Here is a 26511-nt window from a genome sequence, read left to right on the forward strand (position 1 = left end):
CAAAAACTCTATCAAACTTAAAAACTGTAGGTAAAGTAAGTAAACACTGCTGGTGTTAACTGATCTAGCGTTGTCTGGCAACTCGTTGCTGATCTTTATACACTTCTAATTCAGTCTGGCTGATACATAGAGGAAAATCTCATTTTTTTAACAGCTTTACTTATTATGAGAGCACCATTTGTGCAAGTATAGCATACCAGATGTTAAAAAATGGGCCATAAAATGTGAAAAGCAGATGTGTGGCCTGGTGTTATCTAGCAGTTATCACTGATCCATATACAGTACATACTTGAATGATGCCCAGCAAACATCCATTCGCTGCACTAACATGGCGGCTATCCATTCTCTCTTTCTATAGGGTGTCCACTCTTCCTCAGCAATTATACTGTACATTGTACATTACACCTTTTTATTTCTTGGATGGTGAGGATTTGGAAAATGTGAGTACGTTTAAGTACTTGGGTAGTGTGATGAGTAAGGATGGAGGTTTGGAGGGTGAAGTGCTTGAAAGGGTACAGCAGGAAAGAAAGGTTGCTGGTTCTTTGAAAGCAGTGATAAGAAACAGGGAAGTGAGCATGGAAGTGAAAAAGTTACTACATGACAGTATTGTGATACCAACTCTAACGTACGGAAGTGAAGCTTGGACGTTGTTGGAAGGACACAAGTCAAGAGTGAGAGCTGTGGAAATGAGTTATTTAAGAGGAGCCTGTGGAGTCACATGGAGAGACAGGCTGACGAATGAGGATATAAAGGAGCGTTGTGGTGTTGATGTGGATGTGATAGGAAGCGTTATGAGGAACACACTGAGGTGGTTTGGCCATGTGGAGAGGATGGAGGGTCAAAGACTGACGGAGAGAGTGTATGTGAGTGAGGTGGAGGGGGAAAGAGGGAGGGGGGGGCCGAGGATGAGATGGAGAGATGGGGTGGAGAGGTATATGAGAGAGGGGGGTGTGAGTTGGGAGCAGGGGAGTGAAATGGCAGGGGACAGGGCGACTTGGAGGCGATTTGTTTGTGGCCACCCCAAACGGGATTGAGGCGTCTGGCAATAGATAGATAGATAGAGATGATACTGAGGCAAACTATATATTGATATATAGCATAAAAATAGAATACTGAAGTGTTATATGCATAATAAATTGCACAGAAAAAGACACTATGAAGTGTCCTATGCCAGCTGTAATATAGCCCTGAGAATTACCTTCTCTTTAGATGATCATCAATTTTTCTTAATTACATTTACAGTAACCTCTCAACTAACACGAGTTTTAAAAAACGCGTTTTTGTTTTAACACGAACAAATATTTAAGGAGATATGTTTAACTAACAAGGGTTTCTCGATTTAACACGACTTTACACAAACGTGATGGTTTCAAATTAGCTGCGCGCCTTGGACAGTCCTGAGCTGATAGACCGTGTGTGGCAGTTTATGCATAAATACAATTTTTTATTTGTCTGTTGCTTAAAACTGGTTTTATTCAAACTATAATATTCAAAAATGAAGTCTGGCCCCATTCTGAGCAATTTGGCTCATTTTTGGACAAAATTTGGCCAGGAAAGTGATGGCATATCTAAATTGTTACAACTTGATGCTGCAGAACAGAAAGAAGAAAACCACTCAGACCACGATAGAGCAGTTCTTTATGGGGAAGACAGAAAACTTAAGGGAGTTATCTTCATTACCAGTAGCACGCGAGTCAGAGGAAGAGGAAGAGGAAGGACAGCAGAGCGAGGAGGGACAACAAATTTAGGGTGGGGAGCGGCGGGAGGTGGGGTGGTGGGGTGAGGAAGGACAACAGCAGATGACGATCGATGCATAGATGAAGTGAGGCTGTGTGTTGTTATTGTTTGTGACCTACTTACTGTAATGAAAATGTTGCTTTTACTCTAGTGTTTTTATGACTCACTAATGTTGAGGAACTTTCACAATGCCGTGAATGAAGCAGAATTGAAAGAAAATCCACGTAAAAAACGAAAACAGTATGTATTTGGGGAAAAGTAAATAAAGCTTCGGCCCAACTAGGGCTCAAATGTTGTTTATTTCTCCCCAAATATACTGTTTTTGTCTTTTATGTGGATTTGCCTTCAAATTAATATTGCTGCTTTTAAGTTTAGAGTAGCATAACTCCCTAAATGGGTAGACTTTCCCAGAGTCCAGGAACGTAACCCCCAATATTACCACTGTTTCTTATGGGAAAATTATGTTTAAAAAACGCGTTTTTAACTAACGCGACCTCTCCAGGAACCTAACCCTCGCATTATTTGAGAGGTTACTGTACTTCCTAATCACTTTTCCTCACAGACACTCCCCATCAGCAAGCAACACAGCATCACTGCAAAAATCAGATTTGAAATGCTCCACCCTTTTCCAGTAATCACCATCTCCATTCCTCATTCCATAATTAATGTTTTAATCTCTCATAACTCATCCATACAGTATACAGTATATATTAAACAACTATGGGGACATAATACTTCAATGTCTCACTCCAACATGGCACTTAACCATCCTTTTGAACTTCCACCAACTCTCAAACATACCAACATCATACTTTTCACAGCATTCCATACTTTTTCATCACATCAAAAGTACATGATACCTTCCATATCTTTCCCTGTTCACTTCTGTCATATGCCATTAACATCTTGCAATCATTCTCATATGCTTTCTCCACTATGTCTTACTGAAAATATCTGATTCACACATCCCCTGCCCCTCCTAAATCCATCAACCATAGGTGGAAACCTGTTCTGCTGCATAAGCAGCATCTGTGAGTATACTCTATCAAGGAAAGCTCAACAGGGTGAGAATACGTGAGGAGAAATGCAAAGAAATACTGTACTCCTGTACTTTCTTAGATGATTGTGCCCACACAGGAATAAACCCAGAAGTAGATTACAGTAATTCCTTATTTTTTGTAAGATTTTTGTTTGTGAATTTAAATACTCATGTGTTTTGTCTGGGAAGGATTTTTCCTGCTGGCTTAATTTTAAACTCATGTTATGGAAGTGTCTGCACCCTGCCACTATGCATCTGAAGCGCACTTTGCCGCACTCCCTCCAAAATAAACTTTTATGTGTCGTCCTGCTGTGAGCGCTAGCAAACGTAAATGCAAAGTTTATATACTTTTATTCGGTTAATATGGCTGCAAAGCATTACCATCTCATCACACCTCATCCTCGCATTACCATTTCACTGTCATCTCATCATCTCACGATCATCATCTGATATCATCACATTACCATCTCATTATCACCTTATCTTCTCACTGTCATCATAAATAGCTCAAATACTAGAGATGACAGGAAAAAGGAATTAGACAAGCAAAAGAATCTGAATGGTGAGTGCTACATATAAACACTGCATACCACTGTACCATACTCTTATTGTATAAAATCCATTTTATTTTCGTTTATTATCATCATTATCATCCAGACCTCCTTTCCCACCCAAGGGCAGGGTGAGGGATAACAATGTCCAGCCAGCACAAACTTGCTCAATCCAAATAGGCAACACTTCCATTCATTCACCATTCAAGCCCACGGAATCCTGGCTCTACCGGATACGCCAAAACTTTCACTACATTCTGCAGCTTCACACAAACGTATCCAACTGAGTCAATCCGGACGCTGCCATGCTCACAAGGGGTGCCAAAATCCCTGATCATGCACTTCTCCTCACAAAATTTATCCAGCCAGCTCGATCTCTTATCAGTTCCCTAGCCTCACCGACTTCCAAACCTCTCTTCCTCACACACTCATCCACCGTATCTCTCCACCTTCTCCTTGGCCTACCCCCCCTCCTCCCTCTTTCAGATTTGCTCAGGTATACCTTTTTCACCACTCTATTGTTATCCATTCTTTCCACATGACCATACCATCTCAGGACACTCTCTTCGATTCTGGTGTCCACCGACTTCTTCACTCCACACCTTTCACAAATCACATTATTTCATATCCTATCCACCCTCTGTACTCCACAAACATTCCTCAGTAGTCTCATCTCCACTGCTCTTACTCTTGACTTTTCATTTTCATGCCACACCATAGTCTCACACCCATAAGTTAGAGTTGGCACTAACACTCCTTCATGTAAACCTCGTGCAGATGCAACACTCAAGCCTCTGTTTCTTATCAAGGCCTTCATTGCACCAGCCACTTTTCTTCCTTGTGTCACTCTACTTTCAACTTCTTTTGCACATTTTCCTCTCTTTTTCTATCACTGTACCCATGTATTTGAACTCTCTCACCTATTCCAGTCTCTCTCCATTCACTGTTACATCACACTGGGAGTCACCTACTCTCTCAATAACCATCACTTTACTCTTCTCTACATTTACTCTCAAGGCATGATGCTCACAGACATCAGCAAAACTCTGCACTAGCCTACCAAGTTCTTGTCCGGTACTTGCAAGCAGTACTGCATCATCAACATACAACAAATTTGAGATATTCCATCCATCACTATTCATTATCAATGCCATCCCTCTCTCCATTACTCGTGTTTTTACTTCTCTCATCACCCCATCCATATATACAGTATATTGAACAACCATGGGAACATCACACAACCTTGTCGCACGCCCACCCCGATCATGAACAACTCACTTAGATGCCCATTAACCCTTACACATGCTTCGCTACCATCATAAAAACTCTTGACAGCACCTAACAGCTTACCATCTACACCATACATGAGCAAAACTTTCTACAATCCCTCTCAGTCTACTTTGTCGTATGCTTTTTCTAGATCCATGAATGCCATAACAACTTATGGTCCTTCTCACAAGCCTTCTCTGCTACCTGTCTCACTGCAAATACTTGATCCACACATCCACTGCCACTCCTAAAGCCACCCTGTTCATTACTCATTAGGACTTCTGATATCTCTCTTACTTTCTCTGTAATAATTCTTCCATATACCTTCCCTATCACACTCAATAAACTTATGCCATGATAATTCTTGCACTCACTTCACTCAGCTTTATTTTTGTACAGGGGTACAATCACAACCTTTTTCCACTCTGCAGGCACAATTTCACTCATCCATGCCTACTTACATATCTCCAACAAGCACTTCATTCCACTCTCTCCACTACACTTAACCCCTTAACCGTGGGGTTGTCGGAAGTGTGCCGTGCGCATCCTGCGGGGATAATCGCGCTCCGACTGACTTTTTAAAAATATTTGCCAAAAATCAGTTATTAGTTCTAGAATATGATAATTACATAAGCATATGGCACATACCTTCAGCTTTCTCCTGAGAAGTTTGCTGAGCCTTCATTGACTACCGTAGGACTCGTGGAGACTTCTGAAGTTGGGTAACGAAGTCTCCACTTTACACTTCCCGAAACCCCGTAATATGGTTACCACTGCCTGATATTATAACTACAAACACTATTCTATGATTTCAAGTAGTTTGGAATCCATATTCCAATAAATTAAAAAAAAATACTGTGAAAGCAACAAATTAAGTGCACATACGAGCTCGTTCCGCGATGGTATTCTGAGGCGGAGCTGTCATTTATTATTCATAAACACACTCACACTTTATATTCCTAGTACTTTATTACGCTTATTTATATATAGCCTACAGTATTTATCCATAAATTTCTTTCAGTGCTAGTAGTTTATTTTCACTCCAAGCAATCACTTTCTCATTCAGTAAACTACTGTAGAAAGTGAAAGGTTTCACTTTCACTTTCATTACTCCAAGTATTTATACACACTAGAGCAAAGCTTTCACTTTCATTACTCCAAGTATTTACACTCGTATTCTTATATTACTAAGCATTTACATTTCTGTTTACATTCTGTATTTTATTTACATTATTTACATATCTATTTTATTTACACTATGTTATGCACTGTCACTTGCAGTAACTTATAAAACTGTTTTCCACTGTTCAGTTATATTTACATTCATTGCTTTCACTTGCCATTTACACATTACAGTATTTACACATTATTTACATTTCCACTTGCACTGTTTTAGAGTCACAAGAAAGATCATAGTCACTGTCCATTATTATCATTGACAAATTAGCCAGTTCACATTCCAAAGCAGAGACACTTAGCCCTTTACCCTTTACCCCTTCCCACACGAGGTTTGGTAGGGGTAGAGATCATAGGGCCCTCTGCAGGGGGCTAAAGACAGGCGCGAATCGGATGTGGTTTCACTTTGAAAGACGACAGTAAACTGAATGACGTGGCCTAGGGACAGGGAAGGGTTGACAATGTCAGCGTGGTGACAGCTGCTAATTTATATGCTATAAAATGATTGGCAGGAAATCTAGACAATACATAACAAATTAGGTAGTTCCAGGTGAATGTAAATATCACTTAGGCTTCTCCCTTCCTTTCTTATATATACTTTTGTTACGAGAATAGGTCATACGGCATATTTCAAGGGTAAATAAACCGGGGAAATTTGCGAACGAGTGCATGTGGGATGTTGCCAGGTGATAATAATCCCATTCCAGATATATGGCAATATCAATTACCTTTTCTCCTTCTTTTATATATTATTATGTACAAGAATAGGGCATAGGGCACATTTCAATGGATAAAATGAGTGGAAAAATCCGTCCAGGATTTGTGTAGCGCAGTGTAGCTGGACAGGCGGGAGATGAGGGTAATGGAGGGGAGGTAAGGAGAGGAGTCAAGGACAGGGGGAAAAATGGCTAAATTGTCAACAGTGGATGGGAGTTCAGATGACATTAGCAGAACTGAGTATAGCTGGACACTGGCAGTACTGATAGATGACACAAGCCACCACTTGGAAGCCTGGACAGATTCAAAATAATACAGAATCACAAAAGTGACACCCCACGGTATGATCCCTTGCTCCCGAGCGTCACAAAAGTGACGCCCCGAGGTTAAGGGGCTAAGCATCTCTGCATACACCTCATCAACCCCAGCTGCTTTCCCATTTTTCAGCCGTTTCACAGCACTCTTCACCTGTGAGAGTGTCACGTCTCCTGTCAGTGCATTCCTTCACTGCACACCCCCAAAACCAATCGTGTTTACAGCCGCTCTGCACTTTGTATTCCCATTCATCAGGCTTTCAAAATATTCTTTCCATCTGGTCCTTACTTCATCTCCATGGGTTAGTAACCTACCACCTGCATCCTTCAAACCATCACATTTCTTTCCACTTTCACTTCCACATTTCCGCACCTCTTTCCAAAATAACTTCCTATGTTCAGCGTAGTTCGCATACATTTTTCTTCCCAGATCATCATTTACCTCTTTCTTTTTCCTCTTCACTAGTCTCTTTACGTGTTTCTTGCTCTCGATATGCTCAGTTCTTATTTCAACTGAACTCCAATCCTGTAACCACTTTAGCCACTTCTTCCTCTTTTCCTCCTCTGCTCTCTCAACCTCCTCATCCCATCATGCCGTACCTTTCTTTTTTGTTGATACTCCTGCCACACCACACACCACTATAGCATTCCTAACTAAGCAATCCCTATATGCATTCCACAAGCTGTCCAGATCCAATTCCTTCTAGTTCACTGATTCTAACTCGTCCTCTGCTTTGGTCCTGTAATAATCTGCCACTTCTTTGATCCTCAGCTTCTCAACTTTCAGTCTTTCTCCCTGACTGCTCCTCTCTCTCTTGATCCACCTCACTCCTCTCAGCTTGATCTTGCATACCACGATCATATGATCTGACAGACCTCCACATCGTCCTCTCACAGCCCTCGTATCAGCAACCATTCCCATCATCGATCTCTCTACAAGCACGTAATCAATCAGGCTTCTTTCCACACGATCCCCATTTCCTCTATACCATGTATATTTATGTGCATCTTTGTGTTTGAAATAAGAATTATAAATGCACAACCTCCTCTCCAGACAAATATCCTTTAGTCAATTCCCATTATCATTTTCTCCTGATACTTCATAACAACCCATTGTGTCATCCTCAGGACCTGTGCCCACTCTTCCGCTCATATTCCCCATCACAATCACTTTATAGCTCCTGGGCATTTCTCCGACTACGTCACCCAGCTCATCCCAAAACCTGTCTTTCTCTCTCTCACTCCTGTCCTCACACGATGCATACGCTACAATCACTGCCACTTTCACCTTCTCAAACTTGAACTTGACATACATACATCTCGAGCTGACACATTTATAGTCTCTTATTCCACTCTGCCACAACTCATTCATCAACAAAGCAACTCCTTCCTTACATCTTCCTCTCCCATTCATTCCAGATCTTACACATTTCACACCCTCCCAACTTCTCCACTTCGCACCCTTTCATCTTCGTTTCACACAATGCCATCACAGCATATCTCGCACTCTTGAACACATTCACCACTTCCACCCTCTTGCTCTCCTCATTCACACCTCTCACATTCCACATGGCCATGTGAGTCTGCCCATTTGGTTGGGGACCTGGGCAGGTATTGGGCCCTCCGAGGCTCTCTAAAATGACTGCCATGATTAAGTGATTTTGATGGGGGAATCTGGGGTACACTTAACCCTGCCAGAAACCCCGGTTATATGGTTACCACCCAGCATAGTAAATGGTTTCCTGGGTACAGGAAACCATTTGGCTTGTCACTCTGTGTACAGGTCATATGGCATCACTCTACACTGAGTGAGTGGATGATGGGCACCCCCACCTACCATTTATTATAATAGCATTTATTATACTAGAATCAATTAAAAGTTATTTACACTGTACTTGCTCTATTATCTCATTATCTTTTAAACTTCTGAGCTGTTTCTTTTTAGTTCATAAACAATGCAATGGTGCCAGCTGGTTTCCATGCCGTTATAATATGAATGAAAATCATACCCCATGAGGAGTAAATTCTCAATTCAGGAGGAGTATTTGAAGCTTTGGTTATTCCTGGTATTTTTGGTAACCTAACCTCCCCACAAAGAAGAGGGGATAATTGTATTGGCAGATGCACACACAACCTCTAACCTCAATGTACCTGGGACTTCTAAATTATGACAAAGTGCTCTAAACCTCTCTATCTTCAGTAAAATCCATATTGGCTCTATGTGCCATCTAACCTATGCAACAGGGGAGGCAATGGCTGAAGCAGTAGAGGGATGGCCTGTAGTTTCAATGGACCCAAGTTCGAATCTCAGATGGAGGAGGAAACAGTTTAAGGATTTCAATTTCATTAAAGCAGGTTTTGCTGATCGTTTTCGTTTTTAAAGGCTCCAACATGCTTGCATGTGTCGGCCTTGGTCACCTAATGGCGGCTCTTCATGCTGCACAATCCATTGCAGCCTCCCTGTTCAGTCCCTTAACCCTAAGGTCACACTTAATGACCTCGTCCCATGTCTTTCTCGGTCTACCCCTCATAACCCCACCCCCAATATTAACACTTCTCACCTTCCTCACCCAACTATCATCCCCCATCCTCTCCACATGTCCAAACCACCTCAATCTACCTCTCCTCATCACAACACCAATACACTCCAGTCCCATCCTACCTCTCAACTCTTCCATTGTAAACCCAGCCCCTCCAGGCCTTGGACGCAGGGACGCACTGCACATCCACCTAATCATTGTCATTTCTGTACGTCTGAGCCGGCGAATGTCTTCCTCCTTCACTGCCCAGGTCTCACTGCCATACAGCATTACACTCCTAACACACGCTGCATACTATCAAAACCCACCAACACTTCAAAAAAACACCCCCACTAATACCAGTACAACAGTCCTTTTTGAGACAGCCCTGACATGTATTCAATAGGGAGGGTGGATGTTAGAGCTGAAGCGGTGACATGCAGACGTGAAATATGTAGGACTGTTGAGCCTCAGGGAATGGACTGTTAACCCTATGCCTAAACTTGGATACATTAAAAAATAAATACATAAGTAAACAACCAGACAGACTGAAGATGTAATTCATGAAGCTTCCTTTGTGAACTTACGAGGAATAATAGTTCCAAACTTTGCTGGGTCCGAGTTGATGATCCTGTTTTTAAGTGTCCTTCTGCCAACCCCATGACAACCCACCAGCACCAGCGTCTTGCGCATGAAGGGCGGCATCCGGGCAACCTCCTCATACAGTAGAAGCTCCGCCTGGTCGTAGTCAGTGCTCTGTTTTGTCGAAAACATAAGTTTCTTCTTGCGTTTGGAAATCTGTTGGATGGAATGAAAATGTGGCTGAGGTTTAAAGCTTAGAAGGATAAGAGTGTGGACAGAATGGTAGCAAAGGCCAAAAACATAACCTTACTAGGGCATGTGTAGAGAAATAAGCTGGGCTAAGGCACAAGGAAAAATTCTGTCATTTGTTTCCATCAGTATCTTGCATGCCTGCAAACATGTATGCACATGAATGAACCCTGAGGTCCTTTCCCAGTACATTTTCCCATGTCTTCACTGATCTGCCAGCAGAGGCTGTCCTTTACACATTCAGGGCCATACAGCACTTCAGTTAGTTACTCTTACACATTCTCTCCATAAGTTTAAATCAGCACAACCTACGTATGCCCATCAATTCACTATAACTAAAAATCCATCAGCATGTCACACTACGTCCTCTTCACCATGGTCATTTTATGGCAATCAATTCTGCAAACATCTCCTCTATTACTGCTTATGTTTTCCTAACATCAAGCATACCACTTTCCACACAGGAAATATCTTTCCTTTCAAGTGTACAGAAAGTCCCTTCACTGCCAGTAGAAAGTGTAGCTTACTAAACTTCATCCGACCACTTCTCATCATGTTTCGTTTAAACAGGCTCCAACATGCTTACATGCGTCGGCCTTGGTCACTTAATGGCGGCTCTCCATGCTGCTCGATCTCTGGCAGCCTCCCCATTTAGTCCCTTATCCCTGAGGTCACACTTTATGACCTCGGTTTGCTTCTCACAACCCGACCCCCAACGTTCACACTTCTCACTCTCTGCACCCAATTGTCATCCCCATCCTCTGCACATGCCAAAACCATCTAAATCTACCCCTCCTCATTACAACACCAATACACTCCAGTCCCATCTTTCCTCTCAACTCTTCCATCGTAAACCTAACCCCCCACCCCCCAGCCATGCAATCAAGGATGCATTGCGTATCCACCTAATTACTGTCATTTCTGTATGTAAGAGTCTACAAAATCCACTTCCTTTACTGCTCAGGTCTCACTACCATACAGCATTACACTCCTAATAAATGCCTCATACAAAGAGCCCTTAGCACAGAGGGAGTGCCCTCCCAATGTCACGAGAGGCAAAAGCTCCCTGAACTTCTTCCAACCACTCCTCACTCTTGCCACAGAGCTAGCTCCTGCCCCACCTCCAGCATATAACATGTGTCCAATACAGCAAAACTCTTCCACACACTCAAGAGACTCACCAGCACGATTAATCCTTTCACATCAGACCATCTCCACACGCTCTCCCCATCACACTGCACACATGAAATCATTATTATCTTGCAGTCTATCTCTAGTACCACTACGTCTCTTATGCACCCACTCATCACAAATACTGCACAAGAAGGAATTATTTCCCAAGCCCTTGTGGCAACCCAAACAAGGCGAATAACCCTCTTAATTGACAGTACTGTCACCAGACCTAGATACTGTACCATCATTTTTGTTTTATCTGCATATATTCTCAAGCCATTGTGCCCCATACCTTCTCCCTACTTCCTAAATCTTTCCTCTGCCTCCCTTTCATTCTCTGCAATCAGCAAGTCATCAGAATATAACATCTCCCATGGGAGTCCATTTCTCAAGTCATTTGAGAGGGCTTCATGCACCACGATAAACAACAAGGGGCTCAAGACTGACTCCTGATGCACACCCACATTCATGGAAAATTCATCACTCAAATCTCCATTCACTGTCACTTCGGTGCAAGCACACACATAAGAGGTCTGTTCAGAAAGTATCAGACCTTAAGCTCTAAAAATATAAATAGCTAGCCTGTTGGATACTAATCCCCCTCAAAGTAGGTCCCTTCTGACTTGACACATGTAACCCAGTGTTCTTTCCACTGCCTGAAAGATTTTTCAAAGTAGGTTTTTACTGCAGGAGCTTCGTTGCATTCACCATGATCTCTTTTCTCGGATGGACATTGCTCAAGACATGTTGGAGTGTGCAAATCGTGATCCAGACTTTTTGAAGACTTTTATCATTGGAGATGAGACTTGGGTGCACAGGTAAGACCCCAAAACCAAAGCACAGTCATCCCACTGAATGCATGCAGGGTCTCCTCGGCCAAAAGAAAGCACAACAAGTCCACACCAAGGTGAAATGCACTCGCATGTTGACGTTTTTTTCAACTACCATGGTGTTGTGCATCATGAATACGCACAAGAAGGTTGGACTGTCAACTGACATTACTACCTTGACGTTATCTGTCGTCTTCGTGATGCAGTTTGGCATGAGACACCAGACCTTTGGAAACTGACAAGTTGGAAGCTGTAGCATGACAATGCTCCTGCCCATTCTTCTCAAATGATTCAGGAATTTTTGGCCAAGCATAGTGATATAAGAAAAACATTTTTTTTTTTGGTCCCTTTTTTTTTTTTTTTTTAACATTTTTCATGTTTTTTGTTTTTTATTGTTTTTTTCCTAATTTCCTGGTAGGAATATTTGATTATTCTTATACCATTTTCTATGCCAAAAGTTCATATTTTGGGGGTCATACATTAATCAAACATTCTGACAGTCCTGGAAAGAGTAAAAATACAATAAATATTTCCCCTGTACCCTGTTTGAACTGTGTTGACAAGGTGTTTATGTATTCCAAAATTTGCAAGAAATTAACCAAGTTTCCTACTCCACGTCAGAGGAGGTAAGAAGGCCAGAAATCAGGACTAGAACCTCTGATGAGTCTGACCTTCAGGCCTGATAACTGACTCCCTTGAACCTTATAATGACAGTGAAATTTCTTTACCCCTTTCTTTATTCTTGTTCTCATGACCGTAATTATTTGATAATACTGCTTCAGCCCAAGGCTCAAGCTGTATCAGTTTTTGTACAAAGGTCCTCGACAGTAAGTACAACAAAAGTAAACAAGATTTACATCAGTAAATGTTTACACCTTACACTACAGATTTTCTTTTCATTATTATCCTTTTATATCTTTGATTAGGGAAAAAGAAATAACAGTATGTAGAAGCCTGTTGCATAACTTGTATATTATGAAACAGATTATTAAAATATAATCTGGTTGCATCATGTACAGTTAAGTATATCAGTAGTTCAAATAGTTCGAATTCTATTACACATAAGCTAGACTGGCTTAAGGAACTCTTATATTGCTGTAAATTCCTGTAATAACCTTTAAGAGAAATATTTTTGCCTATTAAAAAAAAACAATAAAAAACAATATTTTTTTTCCCTACATGTTAAAAAAAAAAAAATGCATTTTCTTTTTTGCTTTGCACCACTAGCCAAGCACAAAATCCTGCAGGTCCAGTAGGGTCCCTACTCACCAGACATGTCTCTGTTTGATTTTTGGTTATTCCCCAAGCTCAAAACTCTGCTGCAGTGTTCCCAATTTGAAACGAGAGAAGAGACCATGACTAGTGCAACGAGACACCGCCAGGAGATTCAAAACACGTACTTTGAAAAATGTTTCAGGCAGTGGAAATAACACTGGGCTACATGCGTCAAGTCAGAAGGGGCCTACTTTGAGGGGGATCGGTGTCCTAGCTCAACAGGTTAGCTATTTACTTTTTTAGAGCCAGTCCCAAAGAAGGGTGACCACTCCCAACCCTCCAACTATCGTCCAATTGCTTTAACGTCCTGTATTTCAAAAGTTTTCGAGTCAATTCTTAATAGAAAAATTTTAAGGCATCTTTCCTATCACAACCTTCTTTCCGATCGTCAGTATGGGTTCCGTCAGGGACGCTCCACTGGCGATCTTCTCACCTACCTTTCAGACTCCTGGTCATCCTCCTTTCGGGACTTTGGCGAAAGCTTTGCCATTGCACTTGACATCTCAAAGGCTTTCGATCGAGTCTGGCACAAATCTTTAATTTCCAAACTGCCCTCCTACGGTTTCTATCCTTCTATCTGTACCTTCATCGCTAGCTTCCTTTCTGGTCGTTCTATAGCTGCTGTCGTAGACGGCCATCGTTCTTCTCCTAGATCTATCAACAGTGGTGTTCCTCAGGGCTCTGTCCTATCACCAACTCTCTTCCTTTTATTCATCAATGATCTTCTAAGCTGTACATCTAACCCTATCCACTCATACGCTGATGACTCCACCCTTCACCTTTCCATTCGGTTCCCGCAACGCCCATCTCAACAGTTACTTCAAGAAACAAGGGATGAGGCTATGGCACACCTAATGTCTGACTTGGCTCTTATCTCTGACTGGGGTAAAAATAATATGGTTGTCTTTAATGCTTCTAAGACTCAGTTCTTACACCTATCAACCCGACAAAATCTTCCACAGGTATACCCACTAATGTTTAATAATATTCAGATTAATCCTGCATCATCCTTGAACATGCTTGGGGTTTCATTTACTTGGGACTTATCTTGGAGGGATCATATTGCATCTCTTGTGGAATCTGCTTCCAAGAGATTGGGTGTGCTGGGCCGACTCCGCTCTTTCTTTGCCCCTGCACAATTGTTGACTCTGTGCAGGGGTTTTGTCCGCCCCTGTGTGGAGTGCGGCTCTCATGTGTGGGGAGGCTCCCCACATGCAGCTCTTCTCGGTGGGGTGGAGTCAGGGGCTTTTCGTCTCATTGGCTCTCCTCCTCTTGCTGACTCCCTTCAACTTCTGTCTCTTCGCCGCACTGTTGCATCTTTGTCTCTTTTCTGTCGCTGCTTTGGTGGTCGCTGCTCCTCTGAACTGTCTGCTTGCGTTCCTCCACCTCTGCGACTGGCGCGTGGCACCCGTCTGGCAGCGAGCTCTCATCCCTTTTCTGTCCAACTCTCTAATGCAAGAGTTAACCGTTACTCCCAGTCTTTCATTCATGCAACAGGTCAGCTCTGGAACTGTCTCCCTCTGTCTGTATTTCCTCCTGCCTATGATCTCCAGTCTTTCAAACGCAGTGTGTCCAGGCATCTCAAAATGATCGGATCTTGAATTTGGCTCTCTATTGTATTTTGTTTTTCTCTTGGAGGGAACTGTTACTGCGGGCTCATGGCCTTTGGTTCCTTCTTCCTCGCATTAAAAAAAAAAAAAAAAAAAAAAAAAAAAAAACTTTCTGGACAGACCTCGTACATGGTCATAATGACTCTAACCAGCCACTCTTCGATCCCAGGCTTTCCCACTGCTCACTTCACCATCTCCCTGGGGACTCTGTCAAAGGCCTTCTCCAAAGCAACAAAATCAAAGTACAGATCTCTTTTCTTTCCTTTTTATTATTCCTGAAGCTTTCAATGAATATGGCTCCAGTGGTCCTTCAGTCCGGCATAAACCCATCCTGCATCTCATCAATATTCACTCTTTCCTTTCTCATACCTTCTAAGACTCTCTCTATTACCCACATTATCTGGTCCAAAAGTTTTATGCCTCAATAAATCCCTCTCTTCAGGGCATCACCCTTTCCTTTGTAAACATTTACAATCACACTTTTCAGCCGGTCATCTGGGACAACACACTCATGTATACTCCTTTTTATCAAATCAGTGACCAAACCCACTCCTATATCTCTTGAGGCCTTCAGCATTTCAACAGTCAACCCATACACACCTGCTGCCTTCCCCAACTGCATCATGCCTATTGCCCTCCTCACAGCAGCAGCAGCAATCAAAGGCCAAGTGCAAAACATTGGACTCAATGACTCCAAACCTTCCCTTTTCCAGTCACACTCCTTATTCAGCAACTGGTTATAATGCTCTTTCCAGGTGTCTTTAAGATCCTCACTATGTACAGCTATCTTTTCTTCATCATTCTTCACACGCTGTTCACATACAATATCCCTGTTTTCCCTCTTCATCTGATTTGCCAACCTTAAATATCATAACTCTTTCTTTCAATGGTATTTAGGTTTTCCAGTAAAAGTCTCTGAGACTCAGATTCTGTCCTGTATACCTCTTTTCTAGCCCTACATTTCATCATCATCATCATCATCATCATTGTCCAATACAGGGTTGCCCCATCAGGATTGTAGAAGCATGGGGCTACGCAAATTGGACCTGACATTTAAGATGATAGGGACCAGCCTCACTCATCCCTGACTGGCATTCCATGAGCAATAAACCCCAACCACCCCTTGGATATAAACCTGCACAGGCTTAATCCAACTGGAGCCCTTAATTACCCACTAAATCACCAGGCACCATAATCTGGTTAATGGTTACCACCCAGTGTACTAAATGTATCCTGGTGTACAGGAAACAATTTGACTTGTCACTCAGTGCAGAGTCACCTGTAGACAGAAGGAAGAGGAAAGAATGGAGGAGAGAAAGACACAGGAGGAAGGAGAGAAAAAGGGTAGGAAGAGAGGAAAGGGCAGTCACCTTAGAGAAGCACTACATTGAGTGAATGGATGGTGACTGCCCCCACCAAATATTCCTCTTTGTTACAGTCCTTTGTCCAATCCAGGAAGTCTTTTCTTCTTAACTGCAGCTTCTACACCCTCATCCAACCACAATGTTAACTTATATCTTGCAGGGCCCTTAGTCAATCCACTCACTGAATCAGCAACTCTCAGGAGACTGTTCTGAAGAGCTCTGTACTGTTCATTAACACTTCTGTCAACAGCTCCCTGTTCAGCCACCACTCTACTCATCTTGCTACAGAGGGCATCACTTACTGCATGGTTTTTCAACTTCCATATTTTACTAGGGACATAGGTCCTCTTCTTCACCACCCACTCCTTATGCGCCATGTCACATATCAGCGATTTGCGTTGCTGCACACACTCTTCACTCCCTATAATTTTATCCCTTACCAACCTCCTTTGTGGTAGGTGGGGGCACTCACCATCCACTCACTCAATGTAGTGCTGCTCTCGGGTGTCTGCCCTGTCCTCTCCTCCATCCTTCTTTCCTTCCATCTTCTGTCTTTCTTCCCTTCATTCTTTCCTCGTCTTTCTGCCTGCAGATGACTTTACACTCCCTTTTCTCTCTTTCATTCCTTCATTCTTTCCTCTTCCTTCTGCCCGTGGGTGACTCTACACTGAGTGACAAGCCAAACAGGAAACCATTTACTATGCTGGATGGTAGCCATATAACCAAATTTTGGTGCCTGGTGGTTTAGTGGGTAATTATTGTGCTCCAATCGGATTGAGCCGGTGAAGGTTTATATCCAAGGGATGGTTGGGGCTGATTGCTCACATAATGCCACTCAGAGATGAGTGAGGCTGGTCACTCTCATCTTAAATGTCAGGACCAGCTGCCTAGCCCCCCGGTCTCCTACGCTCCTCATGGGGCAACGTAGGATTGGATGATGGATGGATGGATGGACCAACCTCCTGTCAGCCCTCCTGACCAGGAAATAGTCAATCTGGCTACTATTTCCCCCAGACTAGTAGGGTAATCAGCCTACTCTCTCTTTTCATGAGTTACGTGATGCACGCAATCACGTTCACTGTCTCCCCAAACTCGAGTATCCTTTCACTTTCCACATTCCTCGGCCATGTACCTCTTCATATCCCTGAGCTGCTTCACCCATATGACCATTTAAGCCTCCTCCAAAAACTACAATCTCATCATCCCCCATACCATTTACTACACATATCCCAAAATTTATCTTTTTCTAAATCATCCTGGCCAGCCTGTGGGACATATGCTGAAATGAAATCATCAGCCTACAGAACAAAATTTTCACCACGATAATCCTTTCATTTACCCTCATTGCCCATTTTCCCTTACCCACCGCCACCCTCATTGCTTCATGTGAGGCGATATGCAGGCAACCCCTGGCCATGCTGATCGCCTCATATGAGATGATGAGTCTGCACGCCATAATTTCAAGCACGAGGAAGCGTCAGTGGTTTCCGTGGGAACGTTGACTCTCTCTCAACACCATCAGAGCTGTTGCCAAGCCCTGTCACACCGCAGTTGCCAAATACTGCATATTTAGTAATTCAGTTCTCGTTTGTAGCCCAGCAACGGTGAACTCAAGCCTGTCTACCTCCCATGGTGCTGGTGACTTATCGCCACCCTCACAACCACCCGAGGCATAAATCACAAAAAGACGAAGGTGTGAAGAGTTTGAGCTCAGAAACACTTGATCTGATGACAAAAAATCAACTTAATATTAATAAAAATAGTCCAAAAACAATGACTCAGGGAAGGTAATCAGGCTGATAAGAATTAGTGCAGCAGGGTTAACCAGCACACCCAAACCACCGTATCAAGCTGCACTTCCCTGCCAAAATATCTTGTAACGACAATCCCTCCTTGTAACCATTCTGGCTGATCCACCTTTATATCTTACTTCCTTACACAACCAACATTCACCCACCTCCTTCCCATGACCTCAACTATTTTCCCCACTCTACCCCTCAAACTATCCACATTCCAAGATGCCACTTTGATCCCCTTGGGTGATTTAGTTTCTTAGGCTTGGTCTTCTTCTTCATGCTTTCTGTCATATCTGGTAAAAATAAAATAATGGGGGAGACAGACCAAAAGCCTTGCCCACCAGCACAGTCCCAAGTCCAAGCATCGGACCTGGGACCCATAGCTCACCAGCCATGGCCACTGGCAGTGGCAGTGGCCTCAGGGAACCCTGCCAGGAGAGCTACAGAGACACCCTCCAGATGCACCTTGGAACTGTAATTGCCCCACCATTATGCAACCACTCATAGCGCAGCCTCCTGAAGCGCTACTCCCAGGTTTGGGCCCCTCTCTACTGGGTGGAAGCAGTAACCTGGAAATTGAAATGTTCTGTACCCTCTGGCAAAGATCCAAGCCCCATCCCATCCAGGTCCCCAAAACTACACAAATGGAGCTCCCATTACGCCTCCCCTCAGGTCTGCCACTAGCTTTTGCACCACCATGTGAACTACTCATATCCTTCACATACTGGTAATTCATTAACACACTCACAAGCCAAATTCCCTACAACCTACATCAGCCTCCTCATGCCTTCACTGCACCACATGATCTCCCCTGTACAGTACATGGTACACTCGACCCTCGATTTCCCAGACTAAAAGGGGGGAAGACCAGTCCGGGAACCCCAAAAGTCCGGGAATTGCAAAAGTCCGGCCCCACATACCATTCCCCGGACTATTACCATACTTTGTCCGAATTCTCCAATATTGTCCAGCAATTATTCTGATATTCTAGAGCAATGTAAGCTACCTATACCAGCATAACTACTGCAACATACACAGTACATAAAATAATAACACTGACACCACAACAATAATAATAACTGACACAATAGCGGTATTTTGCTGGCTACAACCCTAAGAATGGTTGTTTAGACAGTTGTTGACAAGAATTTGGAGGGTATGATAGAAGAAGATCAGAAAGCTGAGGAAAAACAGGAAAATGAACGAGGAATGGAACACCACAAGGTGAGCCAACCACTGATCAGCTGACCGAGATAAAAACATACAATCATCAAATGTGACCTCGATCTTTGACCGAATCGGCAATTTTAATTGGAAAATATTTTAATCTTTATCACCATACAGGTTTGCACACCTAATTACTTGAAATTCAGTCAAAAATTTGTGCTTCATTATTAATAGAAAATCAGGATTCAGAGCAAAAATTTCTTAAAGTTAGCAGAGGTGTTTTGCCTCTAGTCAAACAAGTTGCTTTGACGGACACTTGTATAAATATTGATTTACAATGCAGATACATTTTTTTTGTACTCAAAATAAATATTTATGCAAAATAGAAGTCTGTTAAGACATGCTGATGATCTGAATGGGAAATATCTGCTAACATTGGCCAACCACTCATCAGCTGACAGAGATACAAACGCGCAATCATCGAATGTGATCTCAATCTTGGACTGAATCAGCAAGTTTAATTGGAAAATATTTTAATCTTTATCACCATATAGCTTTGCACACCTAATTATTTGAAATTCAGTCAAAAATTTGTGCTTAACTTAATTATTACCAGAAAATCAGGATTCAGAGCCAAATTTTCTTAAAGTTAGCAGAAGTGTTGTGCCTCTAGTCTAACAACTCACCTTGATGGACTTTTGTTTTGCATAAATATCGATTTACAATGCAGGTACATTTTTTTGTACTCAAAATAAATATTTATGCAAAACAGAAGTCTGTCAAGGCGTGCTGACGATCTGAAAGGGAAATATCTGCTAACACTGGCGCATTTTAGTTCTGAAACCTAACTTTTTAAATTAAGCTATATTAACTACAATTTTTTAAGCAGATTTCAGATACAGTAAGCCCGCATTATACGATGCCTCTTTATACGATATTTCGCTTATACAATGTCAAAATTTTAGTACCCTATGCCCACTATACAATGGGAACGATTTGCTACAACGATGGATCATCCGCGGCTCAGTGAACAGCGAATGTGCAAACGCAACAAAAACGTCCTCACACTGTCAGCATTGGACCACACACACTTGTCCACTGGTCCAGCCTCATTAGCTAGCCTTGCCCAGCCAGCCAGCCATGACCAGCCAGGAAGTTCTGACATTGATGAGTGAGGGCTGTGACTGTGAGGCCCAGTCAAGACAATTCGCCATCAGGACGATTCCCCGTCATTTATTTACGTATCAGTTTATTTAGCAAGTACACTAGTTTTTTAATTATGTAAGTTGTAAAAGTGATGGTGGTTTATTGTTTATATGGTAAATGTAAAATATGGCATCAAATCATGGGCATTAAATGAAAAATAATAATACAAGGCTACATAAGAGACATTGGCATTTATATAAATGCCTACCTTAAGTGAACGATCGACATACTTTGGAATTATACAAATAAACTTCATATTACGTCTATATAAATGTTTCGGGATAATTCGCCATCAAGTCAATTCAGCATCACAACAATAACAAGACAATTCGCCATCGGGACTTTTCGTCGTCTGGATGATTCCCCGTCGTTTATTTTCATATCAATTTATTTAGGAAGTACACTAGTTTTTTAGTACTGTACTTGTACCTCTTCAAAGTCGTTTTAAAATATACCCAGAATGTTGTAGTATCAATGGAAATTAATGAAAACAGCTGTGGGTGATGCTAGAACATGATTCAAAGTCAACTACAGCAAGGTAGAAACAAGTTAAATATTGTCTAAAAGTGCAACTTACAAATGATATCCAAAGCCAGAGCTATTGAATGAAAACAGACTTTGATAGATCCCCCTGAGAATTAGTTATTAAAGTATCAGTTAATCAGTAATAAGTATATTAACAGAATGACGGGGAATTGTCCTGATGGGGAACATCCATATTATGACGGCGAATTGTCGACTTCATGGCGAATTGTCTAGGAACCACATAAACAACCGTTGCTTGCTTCAGTAAAGGTAAGATTGTCACAGCCAGCGTGTGACTGTTGGATATGTAGATTCATTTTCATGCATCAATGTTTCATTAGTTCTCGAGTCGGTATTAAAGTTAAGTTCATTTTCCCAATAGGAGGTGAGGAGGGATTTCACCAGCTTCGAGTCGGCAGTCACCTGGCAGCCCTGTCCTTGCTCGAACTAACCACCACCGCCACGAGTGTCTAGTGCAGCTGTATACCGTTCCGTGTGATTCTACTTTGGAATCGAGTGCAATTGAATTTATTTGAGAAATTGTTGCAGTGCTGGGAATCAGTGATGATTTCAATTTATTTAGTAAGTTAATGGCTGCGGTCAGTGAGGAACAGAAAGGTTACGGTCGGTGGCGGGAAGGTGTGTGGTGGTCCGAGGCTGGGCCGTGCTCCAGTGACTCCCGACTCAATCATTCCTTCATTATTAACTTTAACTTAACGTTAATATACAAATTTATTTGATATTCTTGTAATATGCATTTAAGACGCTGTTTCTGCTTAAGTATACTGACTTTTAATAAGAATAACGAACTTTGAGGTTATTAATTGTCTGAGGTACCTTTAACAATGGCAGAGGTGAAGTGCTGGTTTGAAGTTACCCGACATTAAAGACAAGTAATTTATTTGATTGTAAATATTGTGAATATTTGTTTTGAATATATAGATATGAAAACTTTACTTTGTTTGATGATACCTGTGTTTGCCTGGTCAGTAAGGATTTAGTGTGCAATGATGCAAAGAACCTTATAAAACTCTATTGATAATATTTCTGGGGAGCATATTACTGCTCGGTTAAGAGTTTTATGACAATTTGGCGACCGTGACAGGACCAGGCTTACGCAGGTATTATTTGGGTTATTCTAATTTAGTATTTGTTATTTACTATGTCTACAAAAGAATTATTAGATTTAGGTCATGAATTAGGTTATGAGGGTGATCAACTACACGCGTTTATACGTGAAGAACAAGCACGTGAACGTGAAGATCGACAACGTGAACGTGAAGATCGACAACGTGAACGTGATGATCGACAGCGTGAACATGAGGCACGTGAACGAGAAATTGCACACGCAAAAGAAATCCAGGAGCGTGAGGAGCGCGAACGTGAATGGCAGAAACAGGAACGTGAACATCAGGAACGCGAACGTGAGCGGGAACGTAAACATGAACGTGAAGAACGTGAACGAGAGGCCAGTGAACGTGAAAAGGATAGACAATTCCAGCTCGAGCATGCTAGACTACAGGCAATGAATAGGCATGACTCTATTGTTAATACAGCACCACCTGGTGTTCGAGCGAAAGGTCCGCAGTTACCAGTGTTCGATGATGAAAACGACGATATAGATGCCTATCTGCGCCGGTTTGAGTTGTTTGCGAAGACTGCCGGTTGGCCAAAAGAATCATGGGCGGTCCTTATGGGTTCATACTTAAAAGGAATTGCCTTAGAAGTGTACTCTCGTTTAGGTCAAGATGAGGTGGGGGATTATGAGAAGGTTAAAAAGGCATTACTGCTTCGGTTTGAATGTACAGAGGAAGGTTTTAGACAGAAGTTTCGTTCAGCTCGTCCACAACGTGGTGAAAATGTGGCTCAGTACTTAACTCGCCTGCGTAACTTCCTTAACCGGTGGATTGAACTATCGGAGCACTGTGAAAAGACTTATGAGAGTGTAACGAACTTATTTATCTCGGAGCAATTTCTGAAAATGTGTGGTAAACCTTTACAAATGTATATTCGTGAGAAAATGCCTCTTTCTTTCGATGACATGAGAGAGAAGGCAGAGAGGTATGCCACCGCCCACGGAGGATTGTACCAGAACGCCCGGACCAATAGCCAGCACACCCACAAAGGTCAGGAAGCAACCAAGGACGATGGAGACTTCAAACGAGCAGGAAGGTCTGCTTACACTACAACTTTTGGTAAGGGGGTGCAATGTTACAAGTGCAACAAAGTTGGCCATAAATCCTATGATTGCCCTACCAAATCAAGATATAATGATAGTAAAGAGAAAAAGAGGGATGTATGTGCGCATGCAGAAGTATTGGGCTGTGGACATGTTGTAGAGGTGGTGAGTGCACTAGCAGCCATGCCAACTACACGAGGTACTATGTGTGGTAAGGAGGTGGAGGTACTACGAGACACAGGCTGTAGTACAGTGGTAGTGAGGAAAAGCTTAGTACCACGGGAGTGCTTAACAGGGAAACATTGTTTAGTTAAGCTGATAGACTCCCAAGTGTGCAAGTATCCCTTAGCTGAAATCACCATAGTCTCCCCTTACTATTCTGGTAGAGCTGTCGCTGTGTGCATGGAGACTCCTATATATGACCTCATAATTGGCAACATTGCAGATGCTACACCGCTCGTTGATAATGATCCTTTTAAGGAAAAGGTTGTCAGTGCTGTGGTGACCAGGGCAGCAGCGAAGCACACCTCCCGACCACGACAGACACTACGAAGTTTTGACCTAACAGACCAGCTACGGATGACTCCAGCCGACATGAAGAAGGCACAGGAAGAGGACGTCACCCTGAAGCGATGGTTTGAGAAGGCCCAGGATGGAAAGTGGTTAGACAAGAAGGGTAAGGCAAAGGTAATTATGGAAAATGGACTATTATATAAGATATATTATGGTGATGAACGAGAATTCAAACAACTAGTCTTGCCCGCTAAAGTAAGAAGTGCAGTAATGAAAGTAGGACACGAATGCATGTTTGGAGGACATCTTGGGGCTAGTAAGACTTTAGGAAGACTTCAGCAAGATTTTACCTGGCCAGGAATGGGAGAAGATGTTCGTCGACACTGTCAGTCGTTATATATGCCAAAAGACTATACCTAAGGGTAAGGTTGGGAAAGTACCATTAGGAGAAGTACCCATTATTGATATACCGTTCAAGCGTGTGGCCGTAGATATTATAGGACCCATACAGCCTAGGAGTGAGAACGGGAACAAATATATTTTAACACTGGTAGACTATGCTACCCGTTATCCTGAAGCCACAGCATTACCCAACATCGATACTGAACAAGTAGCAGAGGCCCTAATGACCATGTTTTCCAGAGTGGGAGTGCCTGAAGAACTGGTTTCAGATAGAGGGTCGCAGTTCACCTCAGGAATGATGGATGAGGTTCGACGTCTACTGTCGATCAAGCACCTTCCTACGACACCATACCACGCAATGGGAAACGGCCTGGTGGAAAAATTCAACGGGACCGTGAAGAGTATGCTCAAGAAGATGTGTGCCGAACAGCCCTCATCCTGGGACAGGTACCTGCCGGCAGTGTTATTCGCGTACCGTGAGGCGCCCCAGGTAACCCTTGGTTTCTCACCCTTTGAACTGTTATATGGAAGGACAGTCAGGGGACCAACCAGTATTCTGAGGGAACTGTGGGATAGAGAAAAGGAGGGAGAAGTTCGCACCACATATCGATATGTTTTTGAACTGAGGGAGAAGTTAGAAGAAACTTGCCAGCTTGCTCATGAGAACTTAAGGAAGTCACAAGCCAGATATAAGTACTACTATGACAAGAAAGCTAAAGATAAGAAATTTAAGGTAGGAGATCAGGTATTGCTCTTATTGCCAACTGCCCACAACAAACTCTTATTGCAGTGGAGAGGACCTTACAAAGTTGTGGCACTGAAGGGTGGAATGGATTACATAATTACCATAAATGGCAAGAGCAAGACATTTCATGCTAACATGTTGAAGAGGTATGTCTCTAGGCCTGATGATTCCAAGGTCAGTGCAGCGGTGTGTTCTGCAGCTGTAGTGGAATGTGAGGAGGATGCCGACCTACACAAGCTGATACTACCGAGCCTGGATAGGAAGGAAACTTGGAAGAACGTGCACATCAGCCAGGACCTGACTTCAAATCGACAGCAGGAAGTAAATGACTTATTACTTAAATATGATGACGTAATGTCTGATATACCTGGCCGAACGTCAGTCATTGAGCATCAGATCAACTTGACTAATGAAGAAGTAGTCCGTTCAAAACCCTATAAGATACCTTATGCATTAAGAGCTCAAGTCAAACAAGAAATAGATGATATGTTAAAGATGAAGATAATTGAACCATCTAACTCCCCATACTCCACTCCCATGGTTGTTGTTAAGAAACCTGATAACTCTAACAGAATTTGCCTTGACTTCAGGAAATTAAACAACCTTACTGTGTTTGACAGTGAACCAATGACTGACCCAGATCAGATATTTGCAAGTATTGGTGGTAATAACTTTTTCAGCAAGATCGATCTCAGTCGTGGTTATTGGCAGGTACCCTTAGAGGAGGGAAGTAAACAGTATACCGCCTTCCCCACAGATAAGGGTCTGTTTCAGTTCACTGTATTAGCCTTTGGATTAGTTAATGCCCCAGCAACTTTTAACAAGTTAATGCGTTCAGTATTTAAGGGTGTTTCTGGGGTTCATCACTATTTGGATGACATTCTAATTGTGTCTAAGACCTGGACTGAACATCTGCAGATACTTGGGAATGTACTGGATAGACTTCAAAAGGCAGGATTAACGGCAAGACCTACTAAGTGCCACCTTGGTATGCACAAATTAGATTATCTGGGACACACAACTAGTGGAGAGACCATGTGGCCAATGGCTGATAAGGTGGAGAAGATAGTCAACGCGCCTGTACCCACCACTAAGAAAGGACTGAGGTCATTTTTGGGGTTAAGTGGCTACTACAGAAAATTCATCCCGCACTACGCAACCATAGCATCTCCTTTGACTGAACTAACCAAGAAGACTCAACCGAATAAGCTCGAGTGGAGAGAAGAACATGACTATGCTTTCAGGCGCTTAAAAAAACCATATTTCCACAAAACCTGTTCTTGTTCTCCCCAACCTACAGCAGGAGTTTGTGTTACGCACCGACGCCTCAGGCAGTGGTCTTGGAGCCATACTACTGCAGGAGCGGGATGGACGGATGTGGCCAGTCGCGTATGCCAGTCGCAAGCTGCAGCCACGTGAGAGGAATTATGCCGTCATAGAAAGGGAATGTTTAGCGTTAGTCTGGGGTGTTCAGAAGTTTTCAGTATATCTTTATGGTAGGCAATTCATTCTTGAGACTGATCACAAGCCCCTTTCCTACTTACAGACTTCTAAGACTTTAAATGGCAGACTA

General features: G+C 42.6%; 1 protein-coding gene across 2 annotated transcripts in view; it reads right to left on the reverse strand.

Annotated features, from left to right (window-relative positions):
• vari (MAGUK p55 subfamily member vari) overlaps positions 1–26511 on the reverse strand; it is a 269199-nt gene that overhangs the window by 94368 nt on the left and 148320 nt on the right. For both annotated transcript variants that reach the window (XM_080276416.1, XM_080276415.1), the window contains exon 8: positions 9910–10120. In XM_080276416.1, coding sequence (XP_080132542.1) covers positions 9910–10120 — 211 coding nt within the window. The remainder of the gene's footprint in view (positions 1–9909; positions 10121–26511) is intronic.

The sequence above is a fragment of the Coenobita brevimanus genome, chromosome 65, assembly GCF_032717465.1.
Source record: "Coenobita brevimanus isolate Jiangsu-jjx chromosome 65, ASM3271746v2, whole genome shotgun sequence".
NCBI lineage: Eukaryota > Metazoa > Arthropoda > Malacostraca > Decapoda > Coenobitidae > Coenobita > Coenobita brevimanus.